Below are 16167 nucleotides of genomic sequence, written 5' to 3' on the forward strand. Positions count from 1 at the left end.
AAAATTCTACACGACACACGGCTGAGTAGCATCGTACTACTGTAAACCACGCACTACACATTGGACAACATGAGACGTTCGTTTTGTGGAGGCAAGCAAACAGTGACGTTCAAATGAAAGTTGTGCCACTCTGTGGGTAGCATTGCTCTGGCCTGAAGCCAATGGTCTGGCCTAAATGACCTCGTTGAATGCGACTTTAGGAGCTAGGATGCTCGTTGGATGCGTTTTTATTTACTAAGAAAATATAGGGCCGGGAATCGGGGATTTCTGAATCCCTCGTTGAATCAGACTTCTCGTTGAATGCGACCTCGTTGAATCCGGTGCCCACTGTATTGAGTTAGAAGAATCTTGTACATTATGTTAGATAATTGATATCTTTTTTGTGTTAAAAATGTCTTAAAAACCTGAAAATTAAACCCAACAAACTGTTTTGAAGATACAAGCAAGCATCATTCCCTCTTACAATCTTATTTCAGAAATGGACAGTGAAGACGAATATGTCCCTGAAAGCTCAGGAGAGAGTTCTTCTAGCTGCAAAACAGACAGCGATCCTGAGGATGCTGATGACAAAGGTAAATAAGAACCTGTGATGCTTTAGATTTAAAATCCAAATACAATAAGCAGGAATATACTCTAATTTACCCATAATAGTACGTACTTTGATCCCTTGAAACCTGTTTGTAACTCATTTTATACTGTGACAACACTGGTGCAATCCCACAGATGTATGGCCTTGAGCATTAGTTGTATTGCATGGTTATTACCAAATTGTTTTATGAAGACAAGAATGATTTTTTTTTAATGCCTTGAGATAGTCTACTATTCTATCCAAATGAGTCAGTTGTAACCAGTCATGTTAACCTACAAAATTGAGACAGCACTTTTTTTGGTGAAATATTTCACCCCGAGAAGGGGAAATGATTTTTTGGTTTTCCGTGAACCATATGTCGTTGTAAGAGCAGCGGCAGTGTGTGCAAATAACCTCTCCCAAGGTTCAATTGCAGTGCCAAAAGTGGGACTCGAACCCAGATCTCCCATATCACAGTGCAATGGCTTATCCGCTCGGCTATTGCGACACACTTGGGGTCTACATGGTATGCATAAGTACTTTGAATTGCACAACAGCAAGTGAAGTCATGTTTTTTATTTTTGCATTTTCAGACCCCAATGAACACCAAAGAAGTCCTACAACTGCAAGTCTAGTTTGTGTTGCAGAGAGTGAGGTAGAAAGTGGTAGCGAGTCTGTCATCATCCCTCTCCCACAGCTCGATGATCAGGAGGCTGACCTTCCACAGAAAGCAGATGACATGACTGTGCAGAAAATGGTGCCAGGAGGATCGGGGGGTAAAAGAAAATGGGACAAACGACATTCTTGTTTGTATTGTGGTAGACTTTATGCTAAAATGGCTAGGCATTTAGAAAGTGTACATAGTGGGGAAATTGAAGTGGCAAAAGCTTTAGCCCATAAAGTAGGTACCAAGGACAGAAAGAGGGAATTGCAGTTATTGCTTCATCGTGGGGATTTTAAACACAACAAAACAGTGATAGATGCAAAAAAAGGTTTTTTGATTCCGGCTAGAAGGCAACCAATAACTGACAACTTAGAGGCTTTTACAACCTGTGAAAAATGTTTTGGACTTTTTCTAAGGAAGGATTTATGGCGTCACAAGAAAAAATGTGCTGCCTTCAATAATGAAACCAAAAGCTCAAAGAAAAATACAAATTTTCTTTTACTTTCAAGTAAACAGGAAGACGATAATAGTGATTTTGAAGAAAAGATTTTAAACACAATGAGTTCCGATAGGATCTCCCTCCTTTGTCGCCATGACAGTGTCATTTTGCAGTATGGGAAAAATCTTTTTTCTAAATTTTTAGACCAGCCACATCAATACCAGTACATAAAACAAAAAATGAGAGAAATTGGCCGTTTTTTGAATGAAATGAAAAACGAATGTGAAATTGAAAATATTACACAGTGCATTGACCCCCTGTTATTTTCAACTGTTGTCAAAGTTGTCAAAGTTTTAGCAAAGTACAATTGCATCACTGGAATTTATGAAATACCTTCACTTGCTTTAAAGTTAGGCCATTCCTTAAAAGCCTGTGCAGACATTTTGAAATCAGAGGCTTTGCAATCAGGAGATACTCTATTAGAGAAACAGGCTGAAGCATTTACCAAACTTTATTCTTCTGACTGGTCACATCAAATATCATCGAGAGCTCTGCACACTCTTCACAAAAGAAGATTTAACACAGCAAGAAGACTACCTTTAGCAAAAGATGTGCAGCTTTTATATTGTTTCATTAAATCCAAGTTAACAGATGCAATAACACAATTGCGTGAACACCCAAACCCAAATACGTGGAGAAATTTAGCTGAGATTGCTCTAGCACAGGTGGTTCTTTTTAACAGACGAAGAGGCGGTGAGATGCAGAGAATGAAAATTGAAAACTATCAGAATGGATTGGCTTCAGGAAAATCTCTACAAGGGGAAATCCTGCAGAGTTTGAGTAAGTTTGAAAGAAACTTAGCCAAACAACTCGAAAGGGTAGAAATTAGAGGAAAGCGAGGGAGACGAGTGCCAGTTCTTCTACCCAAATCTCACAAGGATAGTATTGACTTGCTCCTCGATTTCAGACAATCCAGTGGGCTTGCTAACAATAACCCATGTTTTTGGTGCTATCGGTGAAGGTGAAAATGTACTTAGAACTTCAGATGTTCTCAGGAAATTTGCCACTGCATGTGGAGCAGATCAGCCAGACTTATTGACATCTACAGCACTTAGAAAACATATTGGAACAATATGTCAGCTGCTTGATTTGAAGGAGAATGAACTGGAAGCATTGGCTGCCTTCATGGGGCATGACAAGTCTGTTCATAAAGAATACTATCGTCTTCCAGAGGACACGATGCAACTTGCTAAAGTTAGATTCTCTTGCAACTGGAGAAAGGAAAAATTGACAAGTGTAAGGGAAAGAATCTAGACGAGCTGGAATTTGCTGAAGACGAAGCAATTGATGGAGAGGAATTAAGTGCTGATGAGGATGACCTTGACGACTGCGTTCAAGGCGGTGACACAGGATGTAGCAGCATGACCCCTGATAGTACGACGATAATGCCATACACTGAAAACTGTCAGGAGGCTGATACTGTTAGAGAATCTCATAAATCAAAGAAAATCACAGAGTAGTGAATAAAGAAAGGAAAGGGTGGTCTGAGGAAGAAAGAAAAGCTGTTGAAAAGGAATTAGGGAATTTTTTCTTTTTAGAAAGATTGCCTGGCAAAGCAAACATTGAAAATGCTATGAGAAATTCTCCAATCTTAGCAAACAGACCCTGGAGACAAATCAAATATTACATAAAAAATGTTCAAACTAGAAAAAAGAAATTTGTATAGAAATTTGTTCCCTATGTTATTGTATGTACGGTAGTACATAAACTAAGCATTATCTTGTTGTCGCCTTGATGTACAGACATTTGTTGTTAATTCAATTAATTGGTACCTTATGCAATTTGTGATCAGTACTTTTTCCTCCGACCTCCTCTCTCTCTCGTTCTCTTTTCTTTCTCGCTCTCTCTCTCTTTATAAAAATTTCAATACTATGTTGTTTTTGACATCAACTTAAAATCAATATGAAAACATGAACATATTTTTTTTTCAATAATGATACTGATAATAATATGTCCAATTACAGGACAATTTGTTGTTGATGATAATAATGTTATCTCTGACCATTATATTGTGGAAAATGTCAAAACCAGATGAACACAAAAGTATTCAAAATTACTTTTTATTTTGTCTCGTTATACTCGTATCAATGAACTGAAAGTGATTTTAGCCAAATAGTCCTTAAACCAAAACAATTTGCAGAATAGTTATCAAAATCATTTCTGTTAATTAGACCAACATTCCTATTTTGACATTTGTTAACTTGTATAAAGTGATGTTTTGTGATTCTATCTTTTTCCACGTCATTATCTTTGCTTATTAGACGAGTTAAGATCTAGGCTTAATCAAACTATTGAGAAGTCACATTTTCATTCCCCGTTCTGGCATACCATTTTATTCAATAAAACATTAGATGCATTGACTTGCTAAAATGGAGTCAATTTTACCAATTGTTTAATAATGATTAATGTGTTTGTAAAAATACGCCCTGGTGCGCTAGCAAATTACCTATCTGTTCCTTTGGTTTTCAGGGTCTCACCTCAGATGTTTTTGCTTGCGCTCTTGAACACACAATTCAAACCACTGTTAGTTTATTAAGTTTTGTTTTTTCCGCCACATATATCATCATTATGTATAAAAATTGTTTATGCTTCTTTATCGTCAAGAATGGACTATTTCTTGTATTTTCGTTATATGGGTTCGAGCATCTCAAACGGTAGAGCACTGTCTATTCATTAGGACCCGAATTTAGCTTCAATGAGAGCTGTCTTTGTTTCTGCCCTCTCTATCCAGAAAAAAATGGGTACCATCGTTGAATACTAAGACACGTCCAGAAAAGTTATGTGGCATAGACTAGCAGCATCCCATCAATAATGCAAAAAGTAATTTTTGTCATCCCTTCTTACACCTCAGAGAGCAAGATGTATACTCTTACTAATTTTTGAGTCTTCCTGCTCTCATAGGACTTTCGTTTGAAATTAATTAAGATTGGAATTCAATATTTCCCTCAGTTATAGTATGGCTCTTTTCACTCTTTTCTGATAATTATCATGGTATATACATTGGAAACTCCCAATAACGACATCGCTTGGGACTGGAAGATTATGTCTTTATTGGGAGTATGTCGCTATCCAGAGTTTTTATTTTCACTACGAACATAATTTAAGTATAAGATTAGGGACTAGAGATTTGTGTCGTTATCCAGAGAATGTCGTTATTGGGAGTTTCCACTGTATTTAATAAGATAATTTTAAAATTTCCCCAGAATCAACTTCAAATCTTTATTAATCATTATTTGGCATTATTATTTGGCTATGATTATGAATAAACAAACCTCATTTAAAATCAACATATTTTTTCCGTCTTGATGATTTGACTGGATTCCACTGAACACCCTTTATACTCCTTATGATTATATGTCAATGTTCAGAACCCTACCCTTGGCATTGAGGGAGAACTTTCACTTGGTCAGTTCTACATGATTCGAATGTGTACAAGATAGATTGTTATCTGACATCAGGATCCATATGGTAGTTTAGTTGGTAGATACCTGGCCTGTAGTGTCATCATTTCAAAGCCTCATGAAGACAGAATTGTTCTGATATCATCTACTGAGCAGTGAATGTTTGGTTGCATTTCATTCTGATACAGACATAGTGACTAGAAAAATGATATGCCAATAGTAATGCAAGTCGGGTACAGCCTAAGGTTAGGAATATTTTTGTTTGGAGTATCCCGATCTATCTTAATGTCCTATTTCTTCTTTTGTTTTTACATTCTTTTCCGTATAGATGGGCATCTAATTCTCAAGGTCCTTAGAAGTAATGTCTACTGTAGACACACATCAAAGGTTCCTGCTAGTAATGGCCACATTTTAAACTCCCAAAGGTCCCTAGAAGTAATGTCTACTGTAGACACACATCAAAGGTCCCTGCAAGTAATGGCCACAGTTTAAACTCTCAAAGGTCCTTAGAAGTAATGTCTACTGTAGACACATCAAAGGTCCCTGCAAGTAATGGCCACAGTTTACACAGGTCCTTGCAATAAATGTGCACAGTTTACACACCAAGTGAGTCCCCACTAGTAATGCCCTGTCTCATCAAGTCCTCACAATGACTACACAATGTCCCTACAATGATGGTGTAAAGTGAGGCCCAAACATACTCTAGTCAAACCTTTGTTATTTGACGTATTCTAAAAAACGACACCTGCCATCATAGACGGCTGTTTTGTCCACCAATACAACGTATTGTATGTTTCCTAAACCCACTGGAAATAGAGGTACCCACAAGTCATGTGTGAAATTATGGTCCTGACAAGTCATGCCATACAAGTATGTGTGTGTGTGTGTGTGTGTGTGTGTGTGTGTGTGTGTGCGTGAGTGTGTGTGTTTGTGTACAAGTGTACAGAGTAAAGTGATAAATAATTGAAGGAATACCGAATGCAATCAATTACCGCATAGCCCATATAGGGAGGCAGTATTGGAAGAGATGATAAAGAATAGTAACATGGTTTGAGAATTATTTCCTTTACAAAAATGAACCATAATTGATATTTGGGTTATCAGACAAATAAGTGCACGTCGATCTCAATCTAAGTTTATTGATTATCTTTCTTTTATCTTATCTTTAAAATCGCGTTACATGCAACTATGCACACCAGTAATACTCATATCGATCAAAACTAAAATTATCTATTTACTAAAATAACAAATATAAGCACTATAAAATGTAAAATTATGTTTTTCATTCAAGGACATCTTTAAATGGCATTTTGTATATTCACTTTTAGCAATGTCAAGAATTTAAAACCTGAAAAACAATGCCATTTGACTTTTACAATCTTTTCCATTCCAATTGTTACGGGCTCATTTTTGGTGGTTTGGGAAAATTTCCATTGAAACGCAAAAATGATTCCATTACAATCTTAAAACAAGCCCATAATTGAGTTAGGTTACCAAAACTGCTTACATAATATGCACTTTGGACAAACTTGAAATTATTCTTTTGTTTTATTTGCATTTCTATTTCACGGTAATTTATTTCAATAATTATAGGACTTGTGTTAATTGAAATTTGATATCAATTTAGTAAAATACATTTTAAAAAGTTAAAAGCCTTAAAAAATATATGTAACATTAAAATCCGCACTATGGAATAGTTGTAATAACCTATTTTCAAACAAATACAAGTAACAACCTTGTCAATTATCGGCCATTAATGACGAGTAACATTCTATAAGGTGTGCTGATGTTGAATTCCAAAATGTAGTATACCAATCACATGGACTTTTTGGGTCTAAATCAGTCCCACCAAATGTCATAGCTGCCACAGGTAAAGTAATATTGCAAAATTATGTTTTTACAGCGCTATTGTCCCCCCAGTAAACGGCTGAAAAATGGGATTGTAAAAGAAAAATTTAATCTACAATGGAAAGCACTCGAGAAAGATGAAGTCAAAAAGGATCGATTCTACATAATTGGATTCCAGAGACAAACTATAAGTGTATTTACTTTGAAATTATCAAAAGTCGCATCCAGATACACGCACAGGATTCGGCAACAGAGGACCACAATCAAATGTATAAAAAATATTGCCTAGAAAACAAAAACTACAACAGTCCACAACAGATAGATCCGACGGCGAGTGTCATACCACAAGGCTACATAGCGGCATGATTTGACCATTGGCAATAGTAGGCAACGGTGTTTTTAGACAGAAAGCAACGTGTAAAACGAAAACATTGAGGGATAGAGACACAGCAAGTCGTCTCTCTGCCCACATTACGAGGACAAAAGACCCACACACAGAGACCAAAGATATACATTTGGATTTCACCCCACTGTCAAGGACTCCGGCCAGGGCAAAACAAAGTAATCCCATTTCAATACAATGATAGAAAGGAATCTGGAAAATGGAAATGAGATACAGGGGAATAAAATACTTAACCCAGTCCGAAAAATATTATTCTGCGTCTTTATGAAACAAAACAAAAACTGGTGCAAATCCTCGAAAAAGTGATATCTTGATCGTGAAAGTTTTTAAACCATTGTTAATGATAATATTCAGTCCGAGACTGCATTGTAGATGATCAAAACGGAACGAAATTAAAAATATAACTAATGGTTCGATATCAAATAAAAATTGTGGTACCATGACTGCCTTGTTTGCATTTAATTCTACCTTTAACATGTATTGGAAATTGGTAGGGAAATTCACAATAAATCAGATAAATATATCTCTATAAAGCCATTCACCTCTTTAATTATCTCAAGCACGTCGCCTAATAATTTTACGTAAATTTGTTTTAATGTTAAATCTGTAATATCAGGATTTTTTAATGATGTAGATTCCAAAAGTTATCAGCCACTGTCCAGTAATTAATTGAATGCGCTTTCATCAGGTTCTAAAATTATTCAATTGGGGATAAGTTATTTAAGAAAAAAACGGATAAAATTGCTGAATTACACGACATTACTGCAAAAACAGGTTTAGGATTAGGAGCCCTTAGGCATAGGCATTTAATGCCTTTTTATCAAAATAGAAGCTGAATTCATCTTCCGAGCTTCCTGTAATGAATTGTATTTTGACCCAATCTGATACACTGACTGTCCTGAAATTTGTGTATACTACATACAACTATTGAGCATGTGTGAGAACTAGGGGTGGTAGTATAAATGTTGGAATAATTGTAGCTATATCATATGTGTGTGTGTGTGTGTGTGTGTGTGTGTGTGTGTCCGAGTTTGTGTACAAGTGTACAGAGTAAAGTGATTGAAAACAGATGGAATTGCAGATCAAATCAATTACCGTTTAGCCCATATATGGAAGAGGCAGTGTTGGAACAGATGATAAATAATAGTAACACGGTGATCGGAATTGTAATAGAGAGGGCCATGACGCGAAATTTTTGTCAATGCCTGGAGGTGTTGGCAAGGAGATGTCAACAGACGTAGGAGTCAGAAATGAAGATCCAATAATGGGATAGTTTCAAGACCTAGCTCCACATAGATGAGATATGACAGATTAAAACAAATCACACAGCGTGTCTTTATATCCATGGTCACTGCAAATCGACATTTTACCTAATACATGCCACTGATCCGTAGGTCTCCGGAAAATGAATGGATTAGCATATACTGAAATACAAATAAATACAATTTCACCGGTCAATCAAAGTGTATTCATCTGTGTTGCAAATACGTGGAAATGATGATTACATTTAACACGGAAAAAAAGAACTAGTGCGCAACTCGTATTGCTCCACCAAGACGAAATCAACTCGAATGCTAAGTTTAAAAACCACACTACCACCATCACTTCATCATCGATTCCACTTCTATCACAACGAAAATAATCACAATAAGCTCAAGCAAGAGATTGGCACGTGTGAAACAGATCATTTCAGTGCCTGAGAACAGATAGATGTAAAACAACACAAAAGGACAGCCAGGTAGATTTAGGGATCGCTACCTGAAACACATTTAGGTTTCAGGTACCTTAGACAAAGGAAGACAAAAGGGGACTAGGAATAAAAAGGATAGAGCAGCAATCTATATGTGCCCTGCCTGAAACCACTCATTGGGTAAAACCCAAGTCATTTCAATCTAGGACACATACAGAAAGCCACAAAGGGACAAGCGGGATAGATAAAAGGCCCTACCAGCAGCCCCTTCCAACCGCCCGCTAGCTGATGGTGAATGATAATGAATATTGAAATCGAAGTGAAAATTCAAGAGAAAATATAAAAATAGTATCTTCCGTTCAATTTAATATTTGCTGAGAAAAATTTATTTGTAGGGTATCTAACACCAATTAACAAAATGCAATACAGGATTCATGCATAACAAATTCGTAAGACTAAGCCAAGAGATGACTTACACATAAAAAGATTAAAGCTTAATTCATCTTCCGAGTTTTCTGTAATTTTGACCTAAATACTGACTGTCCTGAAATTCGTATGAAGACCAAATATTGACAAAGTGTGAGAACTAGGGGTGGTAATATAAATGGTGCAATAACTGTGGCTATATATGTGTGTGAGTGTGTGTGTGTGTGTGTGTGTGTGTGTGCGTGAGTGTGTGTGTTTGTGTACAAGTGTACAGAGTAAAGTGATAAATAATTGAAGGAATTCCGGATGCAATCAATTACCGCATAGCCCATATAGGGAGGCAGTATTGGAAGAGATGATAAAGAATAGTAACATGGTTTGAGAATTATTTCCTTTACAAAAATGAACCATAATTGATATTTGGGTTATCAGACAAATAAGTGCACGTCGATCTCAATCTAAGTTTATTGATTATCTTTCTTTTATCTTATCTTTAAAATCGCGTTACATGCAACTATGCACACCAGTAATACTCATATCGATCAAAACTAAAATTATCTATTTACTAAAATAACAAATATAAGCACTATAAAATGTAAAATTATGTTTTTCATTCAAGGACATCTTTAAATGGCATTTTGTATATTCACTTTTAGCAATGTCAAGAATTTAAAACCTGAAAAACAATGCCATTTGACTTTTACAATCTTTTCCATTCCAATTGTTACGGGCTCATTTTTGGTGGTTTGGGAAAATTTCCATTGAAACGCAAAAATGATTCCATTACAATCTTAAAACAAGCCCATAATTGAGTTAGGTTACCAAAACTGCTTACATAATATGCACTTTGGACAAACTTGAAATTATTCTTTTGTTTTATTTGCATTTCTATTTCACGGTAATTTATTTCAATAATTATAGGACTTGTGTTAATTGAAATTTGATATCAATTTAGTAAAATACATTTTAAAAAGTTAAAAGCCTTAAAAAATATATGTAACATTAAAATCCGCACTATGGAATAGTTGTAATAACCTATTTTCAAACAAATACAAGTAACAACCTTGTCAATTATCGGCCATTAATGACGAGTAACATTCTATAAGGTGTGCTGATGTTGAATTCCAAAATGTAGTATACCAATCACATGGACTTTTTGGGTCTAAATCAGTCCCACCAAATGTCATAGCTGCCACAGGTAAAGTAATATTGCAAAATTATCTGTTTTTACAGCGCTATTGTCCGCCAGTAAACGGCTGAAAAATGGGATTGTAAAAGAAAAATTTAATCTACAATGGAAAGCACTCGAGAAAGATGAAGTCAAAAAGGATTGATTCTACATAATTGGATTCCAGAGACAAACTATAAGTGTATTTACTTTGAAATTATCAAAAGTCGCATCCAGATACACGCACAGGATTCGGCAACAGAGGACCACAATCAAATGTATAAAAAATATTGCCTAGAAAACAAAAACTACAACAGTCCACAACAGATAGATCCGACGGCGAGTGTCATACCACAAGGCTACATAGCGGCATGATTTGACCATTGGCAATAGTAGGCAACGGTGTTTTTAGACAGAAAGCAACGTGTAAAACGAAAACATTGAGGGATAGAGACACAGCAAGTCGTCTCTCTGCCCACATTACGAGGACAAAAGACCCACACACAGAGACCAAAGATATACATTTGGATTTCACCCCACTGTCAAGGACTCCGGCCAGGGCAAAACAAAGTAATCCCATTTCAATACAATGATAGAAAGGAATCTGGAAAATGGAAATGAGATACAGGGGAATAAAATACTTAACCCAGTCCGAAAAATATTATTCTGCGTCTTTATGAAACAAAACAAAAACTGGTGCAAATCCTCGAAAAAGTGATATCTTGATCGTGAAAGTTTTTAAACCATTGTTAATGATAATATTCAGTCCGAGACTGCATTGTAGATGATCAAAACGGAACGAAATTAAAAATATAACTAATGGTTCGATATCAAATAAAAATTGTGGTACCATGACTGCCTTGTTTGCATTTAATTCTACCTTTAACATGTATTGGAAATTGGTAGGGAAATTCACAATAAATCAGATAAATATATCTCTATAAAGCCATTCACCTCTTTAATTATCTCAAGCACGTCGCCTAATAATTTTACGTAAATTTGTTTTAATGTTAAATCTGTAATATAAGGATTTTTTAATGATGTAGATTCCAAAAGTTATCAGCCACTGTCCAGTAATTAATTGAATGCGCTTTCATCAGGTTCTAAAATGATTCAATTGGGGATAAGTTATTTAAGAAAAAAAACGGATAAAATTGCTAAATTACACGACATTACTGCAAAAACAGGTTTAGGATTAGGAGCCCTTAGGCATAGGCATTTAATGCCTTTTTATCAAAATAGAAGCTGAATTCATCTTCCGAGCTTCCTGTAATGAATTGTATTTTGACCAATCTGATACACTGACTGTCCTGAAATTTGTGTATACTACAACTATTGAGCATGTGTGAGAACTAGGGGTGGTAGTATAAATGTTGGAATAATTGTAGCTATATCATATGTATGTATATGTGTGTGTGTGTGTGTCGAGTTAGTTGTGTACAAGTGTACAGAGTAAAGTGATGAAAACAGATGGAATTGCGGATCAATCAATTACGTTTAGCCCATATATGGAGGAGGCAGTGTTGGAACAGATGATAAATAATAGTAACATGGTGATCGGAATTGTAATAGAGAGGGCCATGACGCGAAATTTTTGTCAATGCCTGGAGGTGATGGCAAGGAGATGTCAACAGACGTAGGAGTCAGAAATGAAGATCCAATAATGGGATAGTTTCAAGACCTAGCTCCACATAGATGAGATAATGACAGATTAAAACAAATCACACAGCGTGTCTTTATATCCATGGTCACTGCAAATCAACATTTTACCTAATACATGCCACTGATCCGTAGGTCTCCGGAAAATGAATGGATTAGCATATACTGAAATACAAATAAATACAATTTCACCGGTCAATCAAAGTGTATTCATCTGTGTTGCAAATACGTGGAAATGATGATTACATTTAACACGGAAAAAAAGAACTAGTGCGCAACTCGTATTGCTCCACCAAGACGAAATCAACTCGAATGCTAAGTTTAAAAACCACACTACCACCATCACTTCATCATCGATTCCACTTCTATCACAACGAAAATAACAATCACAATAAGCTCAAGCAAGAGATTGGCACGTGTGAAACAGATCATTTCAGTGCCTGAGAACAGATAGATGTAAAACAACACAAAAGGACAGCCAGGTAGATTTAGGGATCGCTACCTGAAACATTTAGGTTTCAGGTACCTTAGACAAAGGAAGACAAAAGGGGACTAGGAATAAAAAGGATAGAGCAGCAATCTATATGTGCCCTGCCTGAAACCACTCATTGGGTAAAACCCAAGTCATTTCAATCTAGGACACATACAGAAAGCCACAAAGGGACAAGCGGGATAGATAAAAGGCCCTACCAGCAGCCCCTTCCAACCGCCCGCTAGCTGATGGTGAATGATAATGAATATTGAAATCGAAGTGAAAATTCAAGAGAAAATATAAAAATAGTATCTTCCGTTCAATTTAATATTTGCTGAGAAAAATTTATTTGTAGGGTATCTAACACCAATTAACAAAATGCAATACAGGATTCATGTATAACAAATTCGTAAGACTAAGCCAAGAGATGACTTACACATAAAAAGATTAAAGCTTAATTCATCTTCCGAGTTTTCTGTAATTTTGACCTAAATACTGACTGTCCTGAAATTCGTATGAAGACCAACTATTGAGAAAGTGTGAGAACTAGGGGTGGTAGTATAAATGTTGCAATAACTGTGGCTATATATGTGTGTGTGTGTGTGTGTGTGTGTGTGTGTGTGTGTGTGTGTGCGTGAGTGTGTGTGTTTGTGTACAAGTGTACAGAGTAAAGTGATAAATAATTGAAGGAATTCCGAATGCAATCAATTACCGCATAGCCCATATAGGGAGGCAGTATTGGAAGAGATGATAAAGAATAGTAACATGGTTTGAGAATTATTTCCTTTACAAAAATGAACCATAATTGATATTTGGGTTATCAGACAAATAAGTGCACGTCGATCTCAATCTAAGTTTATTGATTATCTTTCTTTTTCTTATCTTTAAAATCGCGTTACATGCAACTATGCACACCAGTAATACTCATATCGATCAAAACTAAAATTATCTATTTACTAAAATAACAAATATAAGCACTATAAAATGTAAAATTATGTTTTTCATTCAAGGACATCTTTAAATGGCATTTTGTATATTCACTTTTAGCAATGTCAAGAATTTAAAACCTGAAAAACAATGCCATTTGACTTTTACAATCTTTTCCATTCCAATTGTTACGGGCTCATTTTTGGTGGTTTGGGAAAATTTCCATTGAAACGCAAAAATGATTCCATTACAATCTTAAAACAAGCCCATAATTGAGTTAGGTTACCAAAACTGCTTACATAATATGCACTTTGGACCAACGTGAAATTATTCTTTAGTTTTATTTGCATTTCTATTTCACGGTAATTTATTTCAATAATTATAGGACTTGTGTTAATTGAAATTTGATATCAATTTAGTAAAATACATTTTAAAAAGTTAAAAGCCTTAAAAATCTATGTAACATTAAAATCCGCACTATGGAATAGTTGTAATAACCTATTTCCAAACAAATACAAGTAACAACCTTGTCAATTATCGGCCATTAATGACGAGTAACATTCTATAAGTTGTGCTGATGTTGAATGTCCAAAATGTAGTATACCAATCACATGGACTTTTTGGGTCTAAATCGGTCCCACCAAATGTCATAGCTGCCACAGGTAAAGTAATAATGCAAAATTATCTATTTTTACCGCGCTATTGTCCCCGCAGTAAAAGGCTGAAAAATGGGATTGTAAAAGAAAAATTTAATCTACAATGGATCGAAAGCACTCGAGAAAGATTAAGTCAAAAAGGATTGATTCTACATAATTGGATTCCAGAGACAAACTAGAAGTGTATTTACTTTGAAATTATCAAAAGTCGCATCCAGATACAAGCACAGGATTCGGCAACAGAGGATCACAATCAAATGTATAAAAAATATTGCCTAGAAAACAAAAATACAACAGTCCACAACAGATAGATCCGACGGCGAGTGTCATACCACAAGGCTACATAGCTGCATTATTTGACGCATGGCAATAGTAGGCAACGGTGTTTTTAGACAGAAAGCAACGTGTAAAACGAAAACATTGAGGGATAGAGAAACAGCAAGTCGTCTCTCTGTCCACATTATTACGAGGACAAAAGACCCACACACAGAGGCCAAAGATATACATTTGGATTTCACCCCACTGTCAAGGACTCCGGCCAGGGCAAAACAAAGTAATCCCATTTCAATACAATGATAGAAAGGAATCTGGAAAAGGGAAATGAGATACAGGGGAATAAAATACTTAACCCAGTCCGAAAAATATTATTCTGCGTCTTTATGAAACAAAACAAAAACTGGTGCAAATCCAAGAAAAAGTGATTTCTTGATCGTGAAAGTGTTTTAAACCATTGTTAATGATAATATTCAGTCCGAGACTGCATTGTAGATGATCAAAACGGAACGAAATTGAAAATATAACTAATGGTTCAATATCAAATAAAAATTGTGGTACCATGACTGCCTTGTTTGCATTTAATTCTACCTTTAACACGTATTGGAAATTGGTAGGGAAATTCACAATAAATCAGATAAATATATCTCTATAAAGCTATTCACCTCTTTATTTACAGACTTTCATTATCTCAAGCTTGTCGCCTAATAATTTTATGTAAATTTGTTTTAATGTTAAATCTGTAATATCAGGATTTTTTAATGATGTAGATTCCAAAAGTTATCAGGCACTGTCCAGTAATTAATTGAATGCGCTTTCACAGGTTCTAAAATTATTCAATTGGGGATAAGATATTTAAGAAAAAAAACGGATAAAATTGCTGAATTACACGACATTACTGCAAAAACAGGTTTAGGATTAGGAGCCCTTAGGCATAGGCATTTAATGACTTTTTTTCAAAATAAAAGATGAACTCATCTTCCGAGCCTCATGTAATGAATTGTATTTTGACCTAATGTGATACACCGACTGTCCTGAAATTTGTGTATACTACAACTATTGAGCATGTGTGAGAACTAGGGGTGGTAGTATAAATGTTGAAATAATTGTAGCTATATATTATGTATGTATAGTGTGTGTGGTGTGTGGTGTGTGTGGAAGAGAGGAGAGAGAGAGAGAGAGAGAGAGAGAGAGACGAGAGTTTAAGTACAAGTGTACAGAGTAAAGTGATGAAAACAGATGGAATTGCGGATCCAATCAATTACCGTTTAGCCCATTTAGGAGAGGCAGTGTTGGAACAGATGATAAATAATAGTAACATGGTGATAGGAATTGTAATGAGAGGGCCATGACGCGAAATTTTTGTCAATGCCTGGAGGTGATGCAAGGAGATGTCAACAGACGTAGGAGTCAGAAATGAAGATCCAATAATGGCATAGTTTCAAGACCTAGCTCCACATAGATGAGATAATGACAGATTAAAACAAATCACACAGCGTGTCTTTATATCCAT

The 16167-nt window shown here is 35.6% G+C and overlaps 1 protein-coding gene across 1 annotated transcript; it reads left to right on the forward strand.

The window, feature by feature from the left end:
* The first annotated feature begins 340 nt into the window (after positions 1-340).
* On the forward strand, positions 341-5018 carry LOC144976863 (uncharacterized). The gene is made up of 2 exons (XM_078921400.1): positions 341-572; positions 1162-5018. Exons 1-2 carry the CDS (start codon positions 479-481, stop codon positions 2688-2690), a joined length of 1623 nt encoding a protein of 540 aa, XP_078777526.1. The 5' UTR covers positions 341-478; the 3' UTR covers positions 2691-5018.
* The last annotated feature ends 11149 nt before the right edge of the window (positions 5019-16167 follow it).

This window comes from Berghia stephanieae, chromosome 1, assembly GCF_034508935.2.
Source record: "Berghia stephanieae isolate SIO BIC M18660-M18661 chromosome 1, UCSD_Bste_1.3, whole genome shotgun sequence".
In the NCBI taxonomy this organism is placed as follows: Eukaryota; Metazoa; Mollusca; class Gastropoda; order Nudibranchia; family Aeolidiidae; genus Berghia; species Berghia stephanieae.

Excerpts from the sequence above, each read along its gene's own strand:
- LOC144976863 (XM_078921400.1), top strand. The coding sequence starts at position 479 with ATGGACAGTGAAGACGAATATGTCCCTGAAAGCTCAGGAGAGAGTTCT. Across the intron at positions 573-1,161 it reads TGAGGATGCTGATGACAAAG|ACCCCAATGAACACCAAAGA; the intron begins GTAAATAAGAAC and ends TTGCATTTTCAG.